Source organism: Lytechinus variegatus, chromosome 19, assembly GCF_018143015.1.
Source record: "Lytechinus variegatus isolate NC3 chromosome 19, Lvar_3.0, whole genome shotgun sequence".
Classification (NCBI taxonomy): Eukaryota; Metazoa; Echinodermata; class Echinoidea; order Temnopleuroida; family Toxopneustidae; genus Lytechinus; species Lytechinus variegatus.
In genome coordinates, this window is record NC_054758.1 from 15,282,314 (window position 1) to 15,302,652 (window position 20,339).

At 38.0% G+C, this 20,339-nt stretch overlaps 1 protein-coding gene across 1 annotated transcript; it reads right to left on the bottom strand.

Annotated features, from left to right (window-relative positions):
- Positions 1 to 170: 170 nt before the first annotated feature.
- On the bottom strand, positions 171 to 19,906 carry LOC121406306 (organic cation transporter-like protein). The gene is made up of 9 exons (XM_041597319.1): positions 19,703 to 19,906; positions 17,121 to 17,387; positions 12,793 to 12,896; positions 11,918 to 12,072; positions 11,237 to 11,405; positions 8,902 to 9,040; positions 7,720 to 7,808; positions 1,722 to 1,930; positions 171 to 355 (listed from the first exon to the last, which is right to left on the bottom strand). The coding sequence occupies exons 1-9, from the start codon at positions 19,904 to 19,906 to the stop codon at positions 243 to 245; spliced, it is 1,449 nt and encodes a 482-aa protein (XP_041453253.1). The 3' UTR covers positions 171 to 242.
- Positions 19,907 to 20,339: the final 433 nt, after the last annotated feature.

A 20,339-nucleotide genomic window follows, 5' to 3' on the forward strand; every position in this document is an offset into this window, starting at 1 on the left:
GTATTAGCCAACATTTAAACATCTTTTCTAGCCGTATCGTCATTCTGACTGAAATGATTACAGGTGGGTGTTTCATAAAGCTGTTCGTAAAGTTACGCACAACTTTACGCACGACTGGAACATGTTCTTCGGTCCTAAATAAATTACATAGGGATATCACACAGCACAAGAAAGGATCACCAGTCGCGCGTAAAGTCATTCGTATCTTACGAACAGCTTTATGAAACACCCACCAGGTGTATTTACCTGACAACAGTTGGCAATATTTCACAGCCACGTAGATCGATGATGTTGAATGCAGCTGCGATGGCAAACTTCCCCACCATAGCAAGCACAGTTTTAAAAACTCCCGGTGCTGTATGATTCAATAAATGAAAGATTAGAGAAGCCGTCTTAAGATGCAATGGCCTTGGTTTTATGTCGATTGTTTTTGTTTTATTTAGGGGCAACTAGTCAAAATTTGGTGCCACGTGTTCTAGCAGGATTCATTTTCATTTGAGTATTCATGCAATCCCGAATGTATCGTAATTGTCCCATTCTTTTGTCTTTGGTGATTGTGATCACTTGTATAATGAAAAGCTGCTTGCAATATTCTGGGAAAGACATGGCTCCGAATTTTGACAAAGTGCCTAAGACCGTTTTCAGAAACTCATGAGTTTTGGTCCGTACCAGGCCCGCACTAAAACAGTCCGCAAAACAAATGTTCAGTAACTACAGTAAATCCGCTCTACAACTTACGTTACTTTTACGATGGCGTTGGTCTCGTGTTTAAGTAAGAACAGCACCAAAATAGCCCGGGCATGGCGCGGGCTATTTTAGCCAGTGCAATGCATGAACTCAACATTTTCCTACCTAGCCTAGGCCTGATCTGGACCAGTGAGTTACTGAATTGATAGCGGTATTTGACAGTTTAATTCAGTCTAGCCTTGTCAGTTTAACCGCTTCACGAATATCATCCAACATTGGCCGCGGAACAGTTTTAGAAGTGGGTGGTGGCCCCGGGGGGGGCCACTTCCATTCACAAGTGGATACCATGCGCGACCAGGAGGTATCGAAAAGCACCCTAAACACGTAATTTCCATATTCTGAAAATACACCCCTTAACAAGTATTGGCATGTGAAACCCTACCCTTAACAAGTATTGGAAACAAAACGATACTCTTGGCAAACTTCCCTGAAATGAACCCCTAAACAAGTACAGGAATGTTTTATTGTTACGGGTTCTTCGGTCGTCGGCTTTACCTTATTTGGTTTAGTACGACCCCACCTTTTACACCTCGCGCAAATCGGACTCTAAACACGTAGTGCTGGGGCAAAAAGGATATCCTTTATAAAACATTTTAATTTTGTTTTATCATCTCCTCAAATTAGACCCTAAACACGTAATTTTCCTAGTGAAATAGATACCCTTTTTTCATTATTATTGTGTTTTTGACACCCTTATCACGTTACGTACGTAACGTGCCCTATCGTGAAAAAGACATCCTTTTTACGTGTTTTTTTGGTCGCGCATGGTATCCACTCGCCAATGTAAGTGGCCCCCCGGGATGGTGGCTGACCCAAAAGTGTGGGTTGGGGGCTGTCAGGCTGACCATGCATAAAAATCACATTCAGATGGTATTTTTACGTTTTTGTAGACGGTTCTGGAAGCCCACCTAGCCACCCCCCCCCCCCCCTTTCCACCCCTGTCCAATTTAAAACTAAAGATCAAAACTTCTTACTTAGGAATCCTGACGCAAGGAGAACGGCACCACACAGGAGCACCAGAAACATGTACGTTGGCCTCCTTGACCAGTATTCTATGGCGAAAATCCCGAAAAATGCGGCAGGGATGTCGACCGCACCGGAGACGGCAAACGCCACGTAGTTATTCACCTCTAAGGAGCCCGTCCCGAGAGAGATTCCATAGTACACGCTAGACACTGCAAATCTAAAGTGAAACAGAAAGCATCAGACGTTTGCGAGGATAAATTGGCGCGCAAAAGTAATACCAGGGAGGTGTTTCACAAAGATTTAAGATTGTCTCGCAATTAAATTTCAGCTAAGTGCTGTTCATCAATCGGATAACGTGTTGAAGTGCGCATTGGTGGTTAATCACTTTGTGAAAAACCCCTAGGCCCCTTATAAAGAGTTCCGATTGTTCCAGACAATCTGAACTCTGGAAATAGTGTCACAATCTTTACTATATACAATGTTCTTTGTAAAATAGAGAAGCACAGTGAATTTCCAAGAAAACAAAGATCGCAAAAATATACATAATAGTTCAAATATTTTTAACGAACATGCATACTAGATGTTGACGTTGCTGGCCTTCCATAGTTCCGATTGATCGGATTAATCGTAACTCTTTGTAGGACAGGCCCCTGGATTTTTAGAATTTGGGCGGTCAGAGCGGGCAAGTGGAGGGCAAATGGAAATGCTGTGGCAAGAGCGGACACTAAACAATTTTGATTTGATTTTATTGTTTACTTCTGCAATTACATCATTCGTATAGAATACATTTTCCATAACATAACAAACATAGTATATTGATAATTTTTTTGGCATGAATCATAACTAAATGTACTAAAATTATCATTACAAACAAAATTGATCTCATACCAAATTAGTTAACATTTACAATTTGCAGGAGAAGGATTGTCATCATAAGCAGATTGCTTGAAAAAATGACAACCCCAGGTTAAAACTCATTGATTAATATAATACATTAATACAGCAGAATCGATACACAGTACATTTTATGAAAAACAGCAGTAATCTAATTTGAGCATTGAAGATGGAGATGATAAGGATGAAGATGACGGTGAAATGGTGAAGATGAAGGTGATGGAGAGGATGATGATGGTGATGATGCTTTAATGACACAACGACACAGAAATTTTACTTCAAATATTCTGATATCAACATGGATTTAACGTTTGCTTTAAATGAGTAAAGGGACGTGGATCTTTTTATAGATTCTGGTAGAGAGTTCCACAAATCAGGACCATGGTGTCTTATGGATCTCTGCGCAATAAGCAATTTGGGGTTGATTAAATGGAAATTAGAAGAGTTCCGCGTAGGGTATGAATGGATAGATGTGTTCATAGTATAAAAATTGTGAAATGAAGGTGGGAGCATGTTATTTAGGTATTTGAACATAAGCAGTAAGCTTTGAAATGAATTTATGTCAAAAATAGTTAGAGTCTTTAGTTTATGGAATAATGGATTTGTGTGTGATAAATATTGCGAATTAGTACAAATTCGAATTGCTTTTTTCTGTAATAAATATATTGTATTAATTTTAGTTTTTGCACACGTTGCCCAAACTATATTGCAGTACGATATATACGGCAATATCAATGAATTGTAGAGTAAAACGAGTGTAGTATGAGGAATTATGTTTTTCATTTTGTAAAGTACACCTACGTTTCTGGAGATGTTAGTAGTTATACAACGTATATGTTCATTCCAATTTAAATTTTCATCTATTGTGACACCTAAAAACTTTGTTTCTTTTTTCCTTTTGAGTGGAATATTATCTATGCTTATGTCGTATGGAAACTCAGTAATATGTGAACTTGTATGCTTAAAATACATAAAGTTTGTTTTGTCTATATTAAGTGATAGCCTATTACATTTAAACCATAAAGATAGTTTAGGTAATTCACGATTAAATGTATCTACTAAAGTTTCTAAGCTAGTGTGTGAACAAAAAATGTTTGTGTCATCGGCAAATAATACAAATGATAATAAAGGCGTTACAGTAGTCAAATCATTAATATATATAAGGAAAAGTAGGGGGCCAAGGATCGATCCTTGTGGAACTCCGCATTTTATTGTCTGAAAATTAGAAGAAATATTATTGTGAGTGACATATTGTTTTCTATCAGTCAAATAACTCTCAAACCATGATAGTGTGATTCCCCGGATTCCATAATTTTCAAGTTTTTTAAGTAAAATCTGGTGGTCAAGAGTGTCGAATGCTTTGCTTAGGTCCATGAATACTCCTATTATGTGTTCTTTATTTGTCATTGCATTTGTAATTTTATCGTATATTTGTATTAAAGCCTGATCAGTTGAATGCCCTTTCCTGAATCCATATTGGTTTGAATTTAGAAACTGAAAAGTATCTAGGAACTTATAAAGTCTTTTGTAAATAATCTTCTCTAATATTTTGGATATGCTGGGGAGAATAGAAATAGGCCTATAATTTGTTATTTCATGTGGATTGTCTTTTTTTAAAACAGGATTTACCTTTGCAATTTTAAGGGGATCTGGACATTTACCGGTGCTGATCGACAGATTAAAAATATGACACAATGGAGTGACAATATAATGTATGATCTGCTTAAGGAGGAAAGTACTAATTCTATCATATCCCTTTGATTTGCTGGATTTGAGATTTTTTGTTATTTCAATTATTTCCTGAACATTTGTGGGGTTAAAGAATAGGGAAGAATTGATGGGTGTGGGAAGAAATTTTGCAAAACTTTGGTTTGGTCTGGCAAGGTTGTTTGCCAAAGAGGGTCCTATGTTAACGAAAAAGGAATTAAAGGTATCAGCTACATCATCTGAATTTATTGCAGCAGCATGAACTGTGAAATTGTCTTTCGGTAATACTTTGGGTTTCTTGCCAATCAAATCATTGATGATCTCCCATGTGGCTTTCATGTTTGATTTAACTTTGTTAAGTTTCTCGGAATAAAACAATTTGCGAGAAGCCCGAATTATATTGGTTAGTCTATTTCTATAAGTTTTATATTTATTTTTGTTTTGAATAGAAGGGTTCTTTAAAAATGTCTTGTATAGTTTATTTCTGGTATGTATGGATCGTAGAATAGCTTTAGTAATCCATGGCATTTTTGCTTTTCTTTTTTTGATAGGTGATAGAGGAAAATTTTTATCGTAATATTTCTGCAATTTTTGGTTAAAATTTGTGTAAGCAATATCTGAATTTGACTCATTAAATACATCTAACCATTCCTCAATCGCAAGATCACTTTTAAACGATTCAATATTTATTGGGGATTCTTTACTATACATTGTAGATTTAGGTGAATTTTCTTTTGAAATATCATTATCACATAATAAGAAAACCGGTAAATGATCAGCTATATCAGATATTATTAGTCCGCTGGAAGTATCTCTGTTTAGTATGTTTGAAAATATGTTGTCGATAAGTGTTGATGAATGGCTATCAATTCTGGTCGGTTGATCTATGTGGGGATAATAACCAAATGAATGCATAGTATGTAGGAATAAATCGTTGTCATTATTTTGGGATAACAGGTCAATGTTAAAATCACCCATTAGATATATTTGTTTATCTTCTTTTGTTATGGTATGAAGGCATATTTCAAGCTCTTCGCAAAATAAATTTGTATTGCCATGAGGGGGTCTGTAAACTAATCCAATAATTATATTTTTGCCTTTCGGCTTCATGATTTCTAAGAATAGAGTTTCACTTTGTTTTAATGATATTTCTTTTCTTATTTTAAACTGCAAATGTTCATTGATGTAAAATGCTACACCACCTCCTCTTTGATCTTCACGATCTCGCCTTATAAGATTATAGTTTTGCAAGTTGAATATGTTAGGTGAATTATTATGAAGCCATGTTTCCGTGACACCGATAATGGAGAATTTGAAATTATTTAGAGTAAAGAGTAATGATTCCAATGATTCAAAGTTTTTGTTCAAACTTCTGGCATTAACGTGAAGCAAACTGAATTTGTGTTCTGTGTCTCTAAATTTAGAAGTAAAATCTTCAGTTGAGTAATATTTATTACATGATGCATTGTTTGTATTGAAAATAGAAAAAATGTCTATGTCATTACTCGTGAAGAAAAAACGATATTACCAAGATTTTAAGATCGAAGATATGATAACTGATTTGTATGTAAATTTTCTGTGCCGGAACAGTATGATGATGATGATGATGATGGTGGTGGTGATGATGATGATGATGATGATGGTGGTGATGATGATGATGATGATGATGATAGCAAATCATACGGGAGGTCAATGAAGTCCTAACCTGCGAGCATCTGGCCACCTTAACGTTAACAGAAAGTAGAACCAGAATTGTTGTAATCACAAAAGTGAATAAAGAAATGAAACCTGTCTAAATAATTCTATAAAAATCTATCGATAAACCTTAGTCAAAGAACCAAACATAAATTAAAAAGAATAGTAAAAATCGGAATACATGCAGTGTAAAATTGCGGGTAACAGATCGATTAAATTCAGTACAGGTATTAAAGAGTATTTCTTGTTGGATTACAATTAACGAAATTAAGCAAACATGTGGTGCGAGGCAAGGCTAGTACAATGCCTTTGAGAAAAATGGATACAGAGACAGTTATATACTAAAGTGATTTAAAATAAATACCACTGAGCATGTACATGCAAGAATATTGACAGCAAAAAGTATTTAAAGGTTCTTTCGTATATTGAAAATAAATTAGACAAATTGTTTTTTTCCTACAACATTACAATAATTAGCTATATACAGTACCTAACAAGTATAGCTACATAGATCATTCAACGATTACGTACACAAAAATATCATGAGTAAGGTCACTGACACTTTAACATTGATTTTTTTTTTTCTTAAATTTAGTATCCATTATTATAAACAAAGCAAAGTACATGTAACTACCTGTAATCGGTTGCACAAGTTCGACTGACTTTACCTGTGTTGTAATGTTAAATTTTGTTATGTATTAATTTAAAAGATTGCAATATCACAAAAGGCAAAAAATAAATCAGGCATCAAGCCGTCCAGAATGCAAAGAGTGTACATAATGGTGAACTTGGCAGCAATCGATTGCTGGAAATCAAATAGTAAGCCATTAATCATGAAAGTTATTTTCTCAAGAGTGAATTTCAGCAATCGATTGTAAGTATTTCTTCAGCCATTACATATTTTGAATCATTATGTACTTTAATGAATGAAAAAAATGTTGTCCATTCAATACAAAATGGTTGAGAAATTCACCATAAGTCGAAACCCATACATGGCAACATTACAAAAATAACTTGGTACTTTTTTATCACTATATTGATGTAAATTTCGTTGGTAAATTTATAAGTGCTAGTAATCGATTGGAAGTATTAAACTTACTTCGGCAAACAGGCTAAAACCAAAACAATCCAAAACATGTACAGGCACACATTCTGGATATTTTTTTTTTTCTTTTGGTGTATGAAAACATATAGACCATTTCGTAAAAAAGATTGAGAAATTCACCATCATACGAAAAGCACACATGGCAACATCACAACAGGTAAGTTGATACTTTTCACTTTACACATATTCTATATTGATATAAATTTAGAATAGAATTGATTGAAAATAAGTCGAATCGCCTACATGGTAAGACCAATTTCCTTTACAGATATAAATTTATTGAGGTATGTTTTCAACGGAAATGATGAGCAATATAATCAATACACTAAATTTTCATCTTTGAAAATTCATGTTGTGAGGGGTGAGGACAATGGCACCCATCACCCTCGGTAATTCAATAGTAATTTGACTGCCATTCAGAAGTAATACCAGAAAACTACTAATCTACTCCATCCCCACACAAATGTGTTGATCCTCCTGCACATTGCGCATGCGCAGCTTCGAGTGTGAGTCACTTGATGACATCACGTATGACCTCGTACATTGTGCAACAAATACAGTAAAACACTGGAACAAGAAATATTTCAAGGGTTTGACATGCTTACAATTGCCACATCATATTGACCGTATAGCATCGTAATTTGGGATGGCGGAACAACTCAACGAGATCTCGCTTCAGACCGCCTCCTTCATCCTACAAAAAAAAAGATAGGGCCTAATAATAAACCGTCCGTCACATACATGTAAACTCAGAGTCCCGTATTCTGAAGTCGGGTTTAACTTAAACTCAGGGTTAAAGTTGTGGTTTGAGTATGGATAGCCAATTGTTACCACTAATAGTAGAGATATCATACTTAAGTTCATTTGATTCTCAAATCATTCATAATTGCCTAGGAAGTATGAATAGATGATTGTGTCTTCACCAATGAAGAATCAAGAAAGAGCACAGTAAATAAAAGAAACAAACAACTTAATACAAATGTTGACACGTTTGGCTGCCAACAATTTTAGCAGAGTTAGACCATGTTCATGAAGGTCTAAGTTAAACCTGACTTCAGAATACAGGCCAGAGTATATTCTGAAGTGCGCTTTATTTAGACCATGATCTAACTCTTTGCTAAAATTATTTGAAGCCGCTAAATGTGATGATTTTGTTCGCGTTGTATACACCCTCACACACATAATTTATACACGCACACACACACCCATATATATGTGTGTGTGTGTATTCGTCATGTTTTAATGATGAAGACTATTTCAGCTATCATTCCCAGAAAGTTATGAATGGATAGAGGAAATCAGTTGATAGACTGAACCTGCACTGCTAGCCAAATCGGCCAGCCAAGGAGTTACCTGCACCGCTCTGGCCTATAGATCTTTATGCATTGAAGCTACTTCGTTGGAGGCTGAAGCCATTGCATGCAGTCTATACACTTGTCAGAAAATTCAATTAACGTGTATTCCTTAATCCTGCTTAAAATTATCTTGAGACATCTACATGTTATCTTATGATTCCAAGATTAGAATTTCAGGGGCCCGTTCCGTAAAGGACTTTCAACTGTTCATGCTGTTGTAACTTTGAAATTATGGCAACTACCATGGTAACCTTGATTCTGATTGGCTGCTGAGTCATGTTGCAATGGTAGCTGCCATTATGGCAAAGTTACAACAGTTGCAAGTTCTTAATGAAACGAGTACCTGACCTTACAAGAACTGAACAGAAAACAGTGGAATGCCGAAGTAATTTGAGAAGGATTGCAGGCATGAAACGTCGAGTATTGCCTTACCGATTTTGCAGCCACCTTGTCCATATTGAACGACTCTTTAATCTCCACTTTGTTCCATCTTGCCAGTCTTTTTATGATATCTTCCGCCTCTTTTTTGCGTCCTCTCATGAGCAACCATCTGGGAGATTCTGGTATTGTCCTTCGCGGGAGGAAAGTAAAACTCATTAAAGAAGTGTGAGACTCACGTGTTTACCCAGCATGGGCCTATGCGCAAGCATAATAAATATTGTTCCCAAACAATTCGGCCCATGAAATATTTTGTATAGGATCTGGGGACCGTTTCATGAAAGTTGTCAGCATTGACAAGTTGTCTTTCTTCGAAAGTTACCAATGACAGTATCAGAGGCCAATGCCTTTCAGCCAATCAAAACCAAGGATTTCACTAAAATTGTCAGCACCGACAACTTTCATGAAACAACCACCTGATGCTGGATACGCGCCCGGGACTGGGAAAATACGGTTATAAGTCGACTTTTAATCGCCTCACTCGAAATATTCCTTTTCCACAATCATGACAATAGAATATACAAAACGCGTTATTTGTGTCTGTTAAAACGAATTTCGCCTCAGTCGAATAGATTTGTATGGCCTATAGTTTTGCTATTCGACTTGCGTAAATTCACCAGTTAAAGCGAGGCAGATGAAAACAATTGGTCTTAACCCCTTGACTTCTAACTTTTGTATTTCAAACAGATTTTGTACAGTAATTGCTGAGTTACAGTGGTCAGTGGGTCAATTTTCAAATGTGGGCATTTGAACTGAAGACAGTAAGGTGTACTGTGGCAAAGTATAATTGTTATTCATTTTAAGAAACTGTCACTGACATTAATATCTCGGTGCCAACACTTTTCCCCAAAATAGTGCGATCCTGAAATTTAATCGCTTTCCATGTACGTTTTCACACGTTTTACCAACTAATACGCAAAAAGGTAGATGTCGCCATAGTTTTGCAATAAACTGATTAAAGTACACGTTTCGCTGAAAGAACTCCTACTTTAGCAATAACATTTTAAGTTTTCTTTTACGAATTAAAAACATAAAAGTAAAATGTTGTACCATAAAACAACCACCTTTTATTCAATTTCGTGAACAGAATTTGCTCTTAAAGTATGGCAGTGAGTCCAAACTTCGCGCGTGTCCAAACTTCGCGGACGGTCATTATCTCCAAAACTAGCCAATATCCTTAAAATCTGACATCATCAATGTGAAAAGCGACCTAAAATTACCCTTCGCTGAAAGTTTCTTTAGGATTAGTCCAGTAGTCATGAAAATATTGGCAAAAGATCGGCAAATTTGTCACCAGTAGCGCCCGTTTTGAAGAAAGCAACAAGCATCACGATATCACCATTTTACAAGCAGAAATCATAAAAAATGTGAGTTAAATGTGGTACTAACCGATTCCATAGCATTTTGCCATCAATCTGATATAAATATTTCTTTTTTTGAGCTTGAGTCTTTGTTTGAATCTCCACAAAAGCTTTGGTGCGCGAAGTTAGGTCACACTTTTTCTGAACGGTTTTCCAGCACAGCCCGCATTCGCCGATCGGAATAGAATTTTGAGATCGCGATACCGGCGAAACCCCGTGACCTACTTTACATTTTCGTCCATGATTTTATAGTTTACAATCTTGCCGTCAATGTGGTAACTATTTCTTGAATTGGTTTTGTATAAATTATGAATAATTTGTGGACAAAATTAAGCCTGATGAATATTTTTGAAAAGTGCGCGAAGTTTGGACACCCCATCATACCATCTTCGATCAGTGGTAAACCTAGCAATGTTATACAAATAGCGAATAGGCATGAGTGCGATGGTGCGAGATTTCGCATGAGGTGAAGAAAAAGTTGCTCTATTCAACGAGGCGTTAGCCGAGTTGAATAGAGTGTTTCTTTCTTTCATCGAATGCGAAATCTCGCACCATTGCACGAATAAGAATATTCGCTATTTGTGTTGTACAACGCCTCGGAAATGTCTAGCGAAAATATGAAAAAAATAGTTTTTCCCTGCAGTAATCTATGGAAAGGGAGCAAAAATATCGAAAGCGAAAAGCAAAATCCCACAAGCCGGGCCCACAAGCGCACATGATCTTGGACAGCATTGCGCATTTAGCCAGCGGGCTGTACGCGCATTGTCACCTTATTCAATGAAATCGCATTGTGACGTCACCTCCTAAAGCCGTGCAATGGTACATTTTGGACGGTACATTTTTGATGGTACGTCTTGTGTGCAACGGTACGAATGTGTGACATTGAGCCTCCCATTTGCTCGCGTACAACAAGCTAAGTAGGCGTTGTACAATGTATATTAATATGAGTTGCTATGAAATTTACTTACAACCACGTGATCAGAAGCAGGACTGGAATAACAGACACGGTCAGTTGAAGATAGCGCCAATTTCTGATAAGGTAAGCCAGCAATGCTAGGCCCATGATTCCTATCGCAAAGAAACACCATACGACGTTTCCCGCCCAGTTTCGTTTGGATGGTCCAACTATTTCATTGGCTGTTTTAAAAAGACGAAAGTTTGACGTTATACAGTCATGTAGGCCTGTATTATATACTCTGGTTAAAAGTTTGGGGCTAACAATGGGAGGCCATAATGTGACATTCAAAATCAAAGAAATTATAAATTTAACATTTTTCTTCACCATTAAACCTGGGAAGCATTAAAGTAAATGAACACACACAAAAAAGAAAGTTTTGACTCATAACTTATTACAATTTCTTTAGCACAGAATTATATTAGACCGTAGTTAAAGTAAAAGCTGGGATTTGAGATACGGGATATACTGCATGAAGACTGCATTTTTCTTGGAAACACCGTATGTAGGGATTCGTCAATCAAAAACAAAGTCATCATTGTGTTCTTTATCGGACATGAATAAGTAAATAGTTATAAAAAAAAATCGGCGGAGGTATCATTTCATGTAACGAAAGACAAATAACTTGTGAGATAGCTCTGCTAAATGATGCCAAGCGGGAAGGCCGAGGATATAAAATTGTTAAATACCTTACCATGTACAACTGTTGAATACAATATACCGGAATTTGTCACTCCAACAACACATCGCAGGACTAGGAACATGATTATGTTCGGAGAGAATGCCAGCCCCACTCCGGACAAGATAGTTGAAACGAGGCACAGGAAAGCAACTGTGCGCCGGCCAAATCTGAGAACAAAATCAAACGGAAGACTCATCGTGATGATTATCTTATTACAGGAATTTTCCTTCTCAAGAAATGAAAACGCTTATCGCACCAGGGTGACAATCTCTCCCGCCACTCCCTTCTGTTTTGAGCATCCCCTCGTTCAAACCAACCTGTCACTGCTTTTTACCATATCTTCCAAGAAAGTCTCAGGTTTTCCCTGTCCTCTTGTGCCACCCACTTCCAGATGCACTTTCTAAGGTTCATCACCTTCCATCCTCATCACGTTGCCCGTCCATCTCAACCACTTCCCATTACCAGATTACCACTTCCACAACAGTTTCGTCCGTAAGCTCAACCATGAGTAAGAGCTCACTTACGTGCCTTCTACCAGATATTTTACACCATATATTTTCCGTAGTGTGGCTTTCTCTGTTTCCCTCGCATAACTGCAGAACATATAGTATTTAAAAGGTAAAGCCCTTTTCATAATTGATCTGGGAACACTTGCCTTTGGTCGCACGACAGGCTGAAAGAGGCATCAATCAGTTGAGGAAATTGCCATTGGTTTAGGAGATTTAGAGACAGTTCATTTAAATTAACTTGACCAAAGATAGCTTCCCTATATCAGCGTCCCAACTGGAATAGACCGTTGTGATCCTTTGACTGAGTTTAGAGCCACCAAGGGACTCAGTTGAGTAGATGGAAGTATTAAAGAGTAAGAAGAATTATATAGCTCTTACCGGTCAGAGAGAACTCCAATGAAAATCGATCCGAAACCGGTACCGACGAAGTACAGAGTCTGTGCCAGAGACACGAAGTAGTACTGGCCACATACTGCGTCGAACTTTTGACAAAACAGAGAGACAAAGAGACATCTTACACAGAATAATAGGAATTCAGATTGGTAATGGTCTCTAGACAGTTCCACTTCCTCCCCCCTCTCTACAATATACACACAGCAGAAACAGTGGTGTGGTGTACATAGATGAGGACCACAACGGCCATTTTAATCGGGGGTAAAAAATATAATAGTTCAACACCAATGAGTGGTACACCATGAAGAATAATCCCTTTCAGCAGCTTCAAAGCTATCCCGGGATGAAATCATTCTATGTTTCATGGTGTCACGGTGAAGTAATTTGAAATATCACTTACATACAGAAAAAGGTATGTGTGCCCAGGTAAAACAAAAATGCCTTTTGGTTTATGACATATGAGACCCAGCAGGAGGCTGCATTGGACGGATGAGTGGCCTTCCTAAAGACAGTTGGGTTTGTTCCTATTACAACAGTTCCTGGTAGGCAAATTCCATTGACAATGGACCAACGGTAGGAGGAAAAGTTGCAGCATCTAGATGGAAGAGGGTACTCCGGGCAAGGAGACGGCGTGTATAGAGACTATCCAATCCGAGTGTACAAACTAGGGCTTATGATTTTGTTGAGGTCATGTGGTCACCATGTACAAAGCGAGCAGCTGATCTTTGCACTTTTTCAGTTGAGCTTACAATTGTAGCTGTATGCAGGCTCCATGCCTCTGATGCATATTCCAGTTCTGGACGGACCGCTGAAGTGTAGGCTCTGGCTTTCACCTGTTTGGTGGTGACAGGGTCCTTCGGATAAGTCTTAAAGTGTGACCTGATTTGTGTCTGATGTTCTGGCAATGCTTATTGGCAATCTTTATTCCAACGTAAATCAGCAGTAATTGTCACAACTCGGTATTTGTATTTACTTACTCATGGTATAAGATCATAACAGAGAGAGTGGTAATAGAAAATACGCACACATTTTCGGGTTATTGATAAAACTGCACACTTCTTCATACTAAATTCACCAACCAGATTAAATACCGATTGGATAGTTCCTGGAGATACTGGTGACGAATGTGAAGGTCTGTACTTTTGGAAATCTCTCCATAAATAACACAGTCATCAGCAAACCTCGTACATGACTTTATTTGATATCTTAGATGTCGTTAATGGATGATAGAAAGAGAGTCGGGCCAAACACAGAGCTTTGCTGCACTCTATAAGTGCCAATTTGTCTCTGTGACTTCCATCAACTACCACAGCTTGTAGTCTGACAGTAAGGAAAGTCATGATCCACTTGAGCAGATCCATGACTTGGGCGTACGTATCATCTGTGATGCCGTTATACACGAGGTTTTAATGTACAGTTGGTGAGGTACCCTCTCAAAGCCGTCTGGAAATCCAAGAAGACAGCATCAACTTGTCCTCGCTTCTGGATGACGGAAATCCAGTCATTAATTGCTGACGTGGATCGGGTGACCAGGGAGAGTCCTTTTCGGAATAGAAGCTGTGCATGTGTGCCTGTGCAATTGTGAGGATCGATTTTATCAGATGCACAGTTTCTTGAGACATGAGAAAGGACAACATGCCCCAGGACTTAACAGCATATACTTGAGAGTGAAATAGGGCGATACCGTGAAGGTTCACTCTTGTCACTTGACTTGTGTACTGGGGCAACAGGCGCTTGACTACATTACAGTGAGGTAACACCACCGTTGTAGATCTTGAGATAGAAGTTTCAGGAGTCTTGATGGGATTTTATCTGGGCTACATTCCTTGGAGTGATTCAACTGACCTGTTTTTCCTCACCAATTCTATGGAAATGTAAGTGTGCAATTAATGGGAATCTAGAGTTTTCTTTGAATAACATTGTTTAGAAACCTCCCAGAGTGAACGCCGACCGAAAGTGGTCATTTAGGGCCTCTGTCTTTTCTTTAACTGTAGCAATGATTTTGGTAGTTGTACATAGAGATAGTATTCAAATGAATTCAGAGCGGCAGCTTTTGATGTTTGGGATTTTTCAACAAGACGGTTCCAACACTGTTGTGTACCTGGTCAGAACGAGCCATGTGGACAAGCTCAGCCACATGATTCCTGAATCTTCGGTAGGTTTCCCAGCAGCTGTACTGCAACTACTACTCTAACAATAATGGTGGATTCTTTAAAAATGCACACACTCGTCAGGCATGACGCTACGTACAAAAAAATGATAAGGACATAAATACAAATTTCTTACATTTTATGTTTAAGTACAAACCTTCAAGCTTAATGATACAGAGCTAAAAAAGTTGTGGAAATTTTAGACAGACATGACTTAGTTTGATTTACAGAAACATTTCTTGTTCAATCAAATGATAAGAAAATAATAATAATGATTGATTAATATAACATAAATATCTTTGATTATGATATAGGCCAATTCAGTGTTATCAATTTGACTGACTTAAATGAATAAATCACATTTGATAAAGATAATACAGTTAATACAAGTGAAGAATTATATTACAAGGTGAATAGATGTGTTTAAATTAATCATTTTAAAGAAGAGGCAGGTGAAGCCTGGCGGAGAGGAAGAGAAAGACTGTTCCATAGAGAAGGGACTGCATAGGAAAAGCTATGGTCACCCAAAGAATGCTTGGATCTAGGAACTTTGAGTAGAGAAGAGTATGATGATTGTAGTACACGAGAGGGTTTGTAGGCCTGTATTGAGTTTTGCAGATAGATTGGTGATGAGCTGGTGGGCTGTGTGGTAAGTCAGCAACATGGCTTGAAGATGATGCGTTTATCGATTGGTAACCAGCGAACGGACTGCAGAACAGGGGTTATGTGACATGCTTCCATGGTGAGGGTCACCAGTCTAGCTGCAGAATTCTGAAGGCATTGAAGTTCTGATATCTGTTGTTGGGAAAGTATTAGAAAGAGGGATTTGCAGAAATCAAGACGAAAAGAGATGGTGAGCTATAGTTGTTCAGTTGCGTCTCGGTTCTGGAACTTAAGGACAGAGCTGAGGTCGCGAAGCTGATATCTCACACATCGTGATTTATTTGAGACATGATCCTTGAAGGACATGCTTGTGTGAAGATCATGCAATGGAGAGAAGACATTTTCATTTGAGAGATCAGATGTATCCAGCGATGTGCTTACTGCGACATTGGTAGAAGCACATGTTATACAGTTCTGGCAAAGCTCTTGATGTATTTGCGAGGTGTTGATATGACTGCAAAGAGATACCTACGCACTAAATACGACACAAGTGATTGATGTTATCACATAATATTGCATGGTCATTTTGTTGAACATCATTACTACACATCGCACATGGATATTTCTGCACTCAAGGGCCTGGATTCATTTCCAATTGACCACTGAGGATCAGGAGAACAAGATGACCGAACGATGTTGAACGGAAGGTCAGCGTGGAGATCTTGTTTTGGAAAACCCTTGGTCTATGGTATGGAAACAAAACATGCATGGTTGGACCGTCAATGCCTTTTTTTGCAGAGAGTCAGGTGTACGATACAAAATGCTGATCCATGCTGACACTGTAATCGCAAATGCATGAAATAATAGAAGACCTGTTCGGAAAGTCAGGATTAACATTAGTAAGAATGCATAGTCATATAAAATACATCACCATCAGCAATGAAGAATATATTTCGTATCCAAATCCAGCTCAGTTCAAGGTTAAAATAGATTTATAATACCTATAGAGCTTCAGTCTGCATGCACAAGTACTGTAAGCAATCCCATACACAGACTGCTATATGTGGGACCACACTGACGGTTATTTAGAACTTGAAGACACACTCCAAATACTGCTTCAAATTTGAGATTTGACAAAATATTTGATAAGACAAAATAAAACAAAAACCTAGCTTTCTGCAACTATACATGCTGGTATTCCAAAATAATTATGAGGAATACAATATGCGATGTCACCGTGGGTGTCAGCGCAAAGGATTATCTTTTGTTCCTAGGGGAACTTTCTATTGTTGCGCCCCCCCCCCCCCCCCCTAAACACAAAAGATAATCTCCTGCGCTGACGGCCATGGATGTCTCAATAAAAGAATTAAATTTGAAGAAAAGTTTTGGGCCCGCAGCTCACACATGTCAACTTCCCTGGCACACCTATTGCAACTGACTAGGTTCATACTCGTCTTGTATAGTCATGATAGTATGTGGGATCACGCTCCTTGCTCGCTCGCGGTCCTTTAGTATGACCACCGCCAAACATTGCGTTATTTATACGTTATTACCACTTACATCTTTAATCAGAGTTGTTCCTCCCGATTCTACTTCACCATACTTCCAGCCTGAGTCGCAAGGCATCACGGGATATCCATCAAGATCAAGGTCTGGGCTGAACTCGACGCCATGGGTGTTGTAACGGGTACAAGATGAGTAAACCTTCTCCGTTTGATCGTTGTCTGTATAGTTCCAAGGGATGCCGACAGCTCTTTTCCCGAGATCGCATTGCCGTGAAGTATTGAACCCGAAACGGCCGCAATCTATAGACTCCCATTCGGCTCTCTATATATCGACAGCAACCGCGTAGCCAGGATTTCATTTTGGAGGGGGCGGTAAATGCACGCGAAGCGTGCCAACACTTACAGAGCGCGCGAAGCGCGCTCCCTAGGGGGTGGGTGCAGGGAGGGGGAGCTTCCCCCTCCCGCGCGAAGCGCGAAGCTTTTAGTGTTTCATAAATTAAAATGAAAAGGAGCCGTTTCTCTTGTCTCTAGTACCTCCAATTCGGTTGACTATAATGCGATTTTGAACCTTGTTTTCAAAAGTGATTGTGAAGGCACAAAAGAGGTATACAATGGAGGAAATTAAAATGATAATAACTCCGCGCGAAGCGCGGAAGCTAAAGTGTTTTATCAATTTTTCTTGCCATAAAAAGGGTCCCGAGAAAAGGGTATTCTCAAAGATATATTGAAACTTTCTTTGGAAAGATCAGATTTGATTAAAAACAATTCAGCATCAGTGCATATTTTTAACTCGCAAAACAGAGGAGAAGATTGGTAGAGGAAGATATTCCTCCCTGCGCAGAGCAATGAAACTCTAAATTTCAAAGGGCGGACGTTTCATCAAATGTAGATATCTCTAATACCCAATCGTCTCTAATTTAATTGATTTTCTAAGATTATTGAACTTCACTACAAAGAAAATGGTGCGCATAAAGTTGAAACTTCTTGAAACTATCTATCTATATAATAAAGGATAATTAATTTTTTTGACTTATCCTGAAGCGCTTCATTTTGAATATAAAGAAACTTAAGTGTCATTCAAAATTTCAAACTGAGGGCGCAGGACAGGAGATCAATGTATACAGGGAAATGACATGAAGTTTAATACAATTTGATAAAAAAAATATTGTACTTTTTTATTTAATATGACACGAATTCCATACCTTCCTCTTTTAAAATTAGGAACCTGTTTGCCCCCAAATTATGGTTGTTTATAGTAATGAGCTGAAAAGCGGGAGAAGCTGACTTTATGGAGGTGACGGCAGAAACTGATATAAAGATTTTACCCGCTCGGAGCCGACCAGACCATAAGCCTCAGACAGTAATTTTTCAAGATGGCGGTTGGCGGCCATCTTGGATTTTATCTGAAGATTATCCTTTGTGCAAAATAACTACATGAATTGAATCAACATACCTAATGACTCATGAATAGAGTTATTATGCATGATTCTGGGGCAAAGAGTTCAAAAATTGATATTTCAAGATGGTGTCATATGGCGGCCATCTTGGATTTGACCTGAAGATGACATTATATTGCAAAATAGAAAGCAGAAATGGATTCTGCACACCCCAAAACCCCTAAGTAGAGGTATTACTCGTCATTCTTGGGCAAGGGGAACAAAAGTCAATTTTTCAAGATTGCATATGGCGGCCATCTTGGATTTGACCTGAAGATGACCTTATATTGCAAAAATTATTACAGAAATCAGTTCTACACATCTCTAAACCCCTAAAACGAGTCATTACTCATCATTTTGTGGACAGGGGTTCAAAAGTTAGGTTTTCAAGATGGCATCTGGCGGCCATTTTGGATTTATGCAAATTAGCAAAATTGCCCAAACGGCATCTTTTGGCAACCAAGCTGAATTTGTTCTAGGACCCCTTAGGAACACGAATCAAGAAAAAAACTTCATCGGAAAGAACATTTCTAGGTTGGTGTATTGAGCCTATGAGACTGTCAAATCGACTATTCATACTTTTTGTGTTTACACATAGTAATGCATATAACAAAGTAAGTATAGGTTTGTTATGTACAGTTATTGTTTAAAAGGTACATGTAAGTATAGAAAAAATGAAGTATAGACCTACAAAAAAAGAAGAAAAAAATCGCCACTTTTTTTTTAGCATTGATTCGAAGTAAATAGTGGCATAATACATTTCCATTTTCTTTCATGGATATTCAACTTTCCCTTCCTTTTAGCTATGTGCATTTCTTCTGTGTACGAAGAAAACAACATTCTTTAAAAATAGTCAATGCTTGGCTTATTGTCACCGTTTATGTAAATACACCTATTTGCTATAAGTAAGACACTTTAAAGGCTTCAAATACGGGTCAATAGAACCCTAGAATATTTTTTTTCTAAGAGTGTTGGGAAGTTATTATATGCCTCTGTATAGATAAGTAGCTATAATCACGATTGCAATACTAGCGTTGATAATCATGATAATGGCGGACGGTCTTGATATTATCCATTAATATTCTCGTTTCGCCACGATATCTTGTTAACTCCCTTCAATAATTTCAGACACCCTCACTTTTTCCAGGAAACCATGGACGTCTATCTTTCATAGACATGAACTTGTGTGAGCTATACTTACCTTGCACCAGTGGTCTACATCCTCGGATAGGAATCCCATAATGAGAGCCTGCGCCGGTGTTACCAATATGAAAAGACACAAAAGACTGTAGATCCATTTTTGGTAACGCCCAAATTCACCATACTCGATGAGAATATCGTCAAAGGGTATTTCCTCGTTTGCTTGAATCATCTTAGTTCTCAAAGCTTTGTCGGCATTCTCCATGTTGATTTATCTTTGAACACTGGAGGAAATCCTCGCGATTACTCCTACACAGTCTTAGTAATAATAATTATCCGCTTTTATATAGCGCTTATTACATCAGAACGACGTGTCTAAGTGCTTTACAGATATATTATTACCTTGACCCTTGGGGATTCACCATGTTTATGATGTGAACAGGTAGTGTAATACAAATCATGAAATATTGCATCAAGCCATAAAACTTGTTTAAAGAACAAGGTGTGTGTTTCATAAAACTGTTTAATAGTTATATTTGTCTGGTGACAGTCACTGACATGTACATCGGGGAAATTCCGGCCCTAGAAAGGGGAAAACACAATTCCATCACCAAGGTAAACAGGCGCGGATCCATCACGTCCCCCATGCTTGCCCCCCCCCCCTTGAGAAGCAAAATCTAAAATTTGTAATGTAAAAA

Coding starts and splice junctions, on each gene's coding strand:
- LOC121406306 (XM_041597319.1), bottom strand. CDS start 19,906: ATGGAGAATGCCGACAAAGCTTTGAGAACTAAGATGATTCAAGCAAAC. Junction 11,406..11,917: donor GTATTCAACAGTTGTACATG/GTAAGGTATTTA, acceptor TTTTTAAAACAG/CCAATGAAATAGTTGGACCA. Junction 356..1,721: donor CCTTGCGTCAGGATTCCTAA/GTAAGAAGTTTT, acceptor TGAATCATACAG/CACCGGGAGTTTTTAAAACT.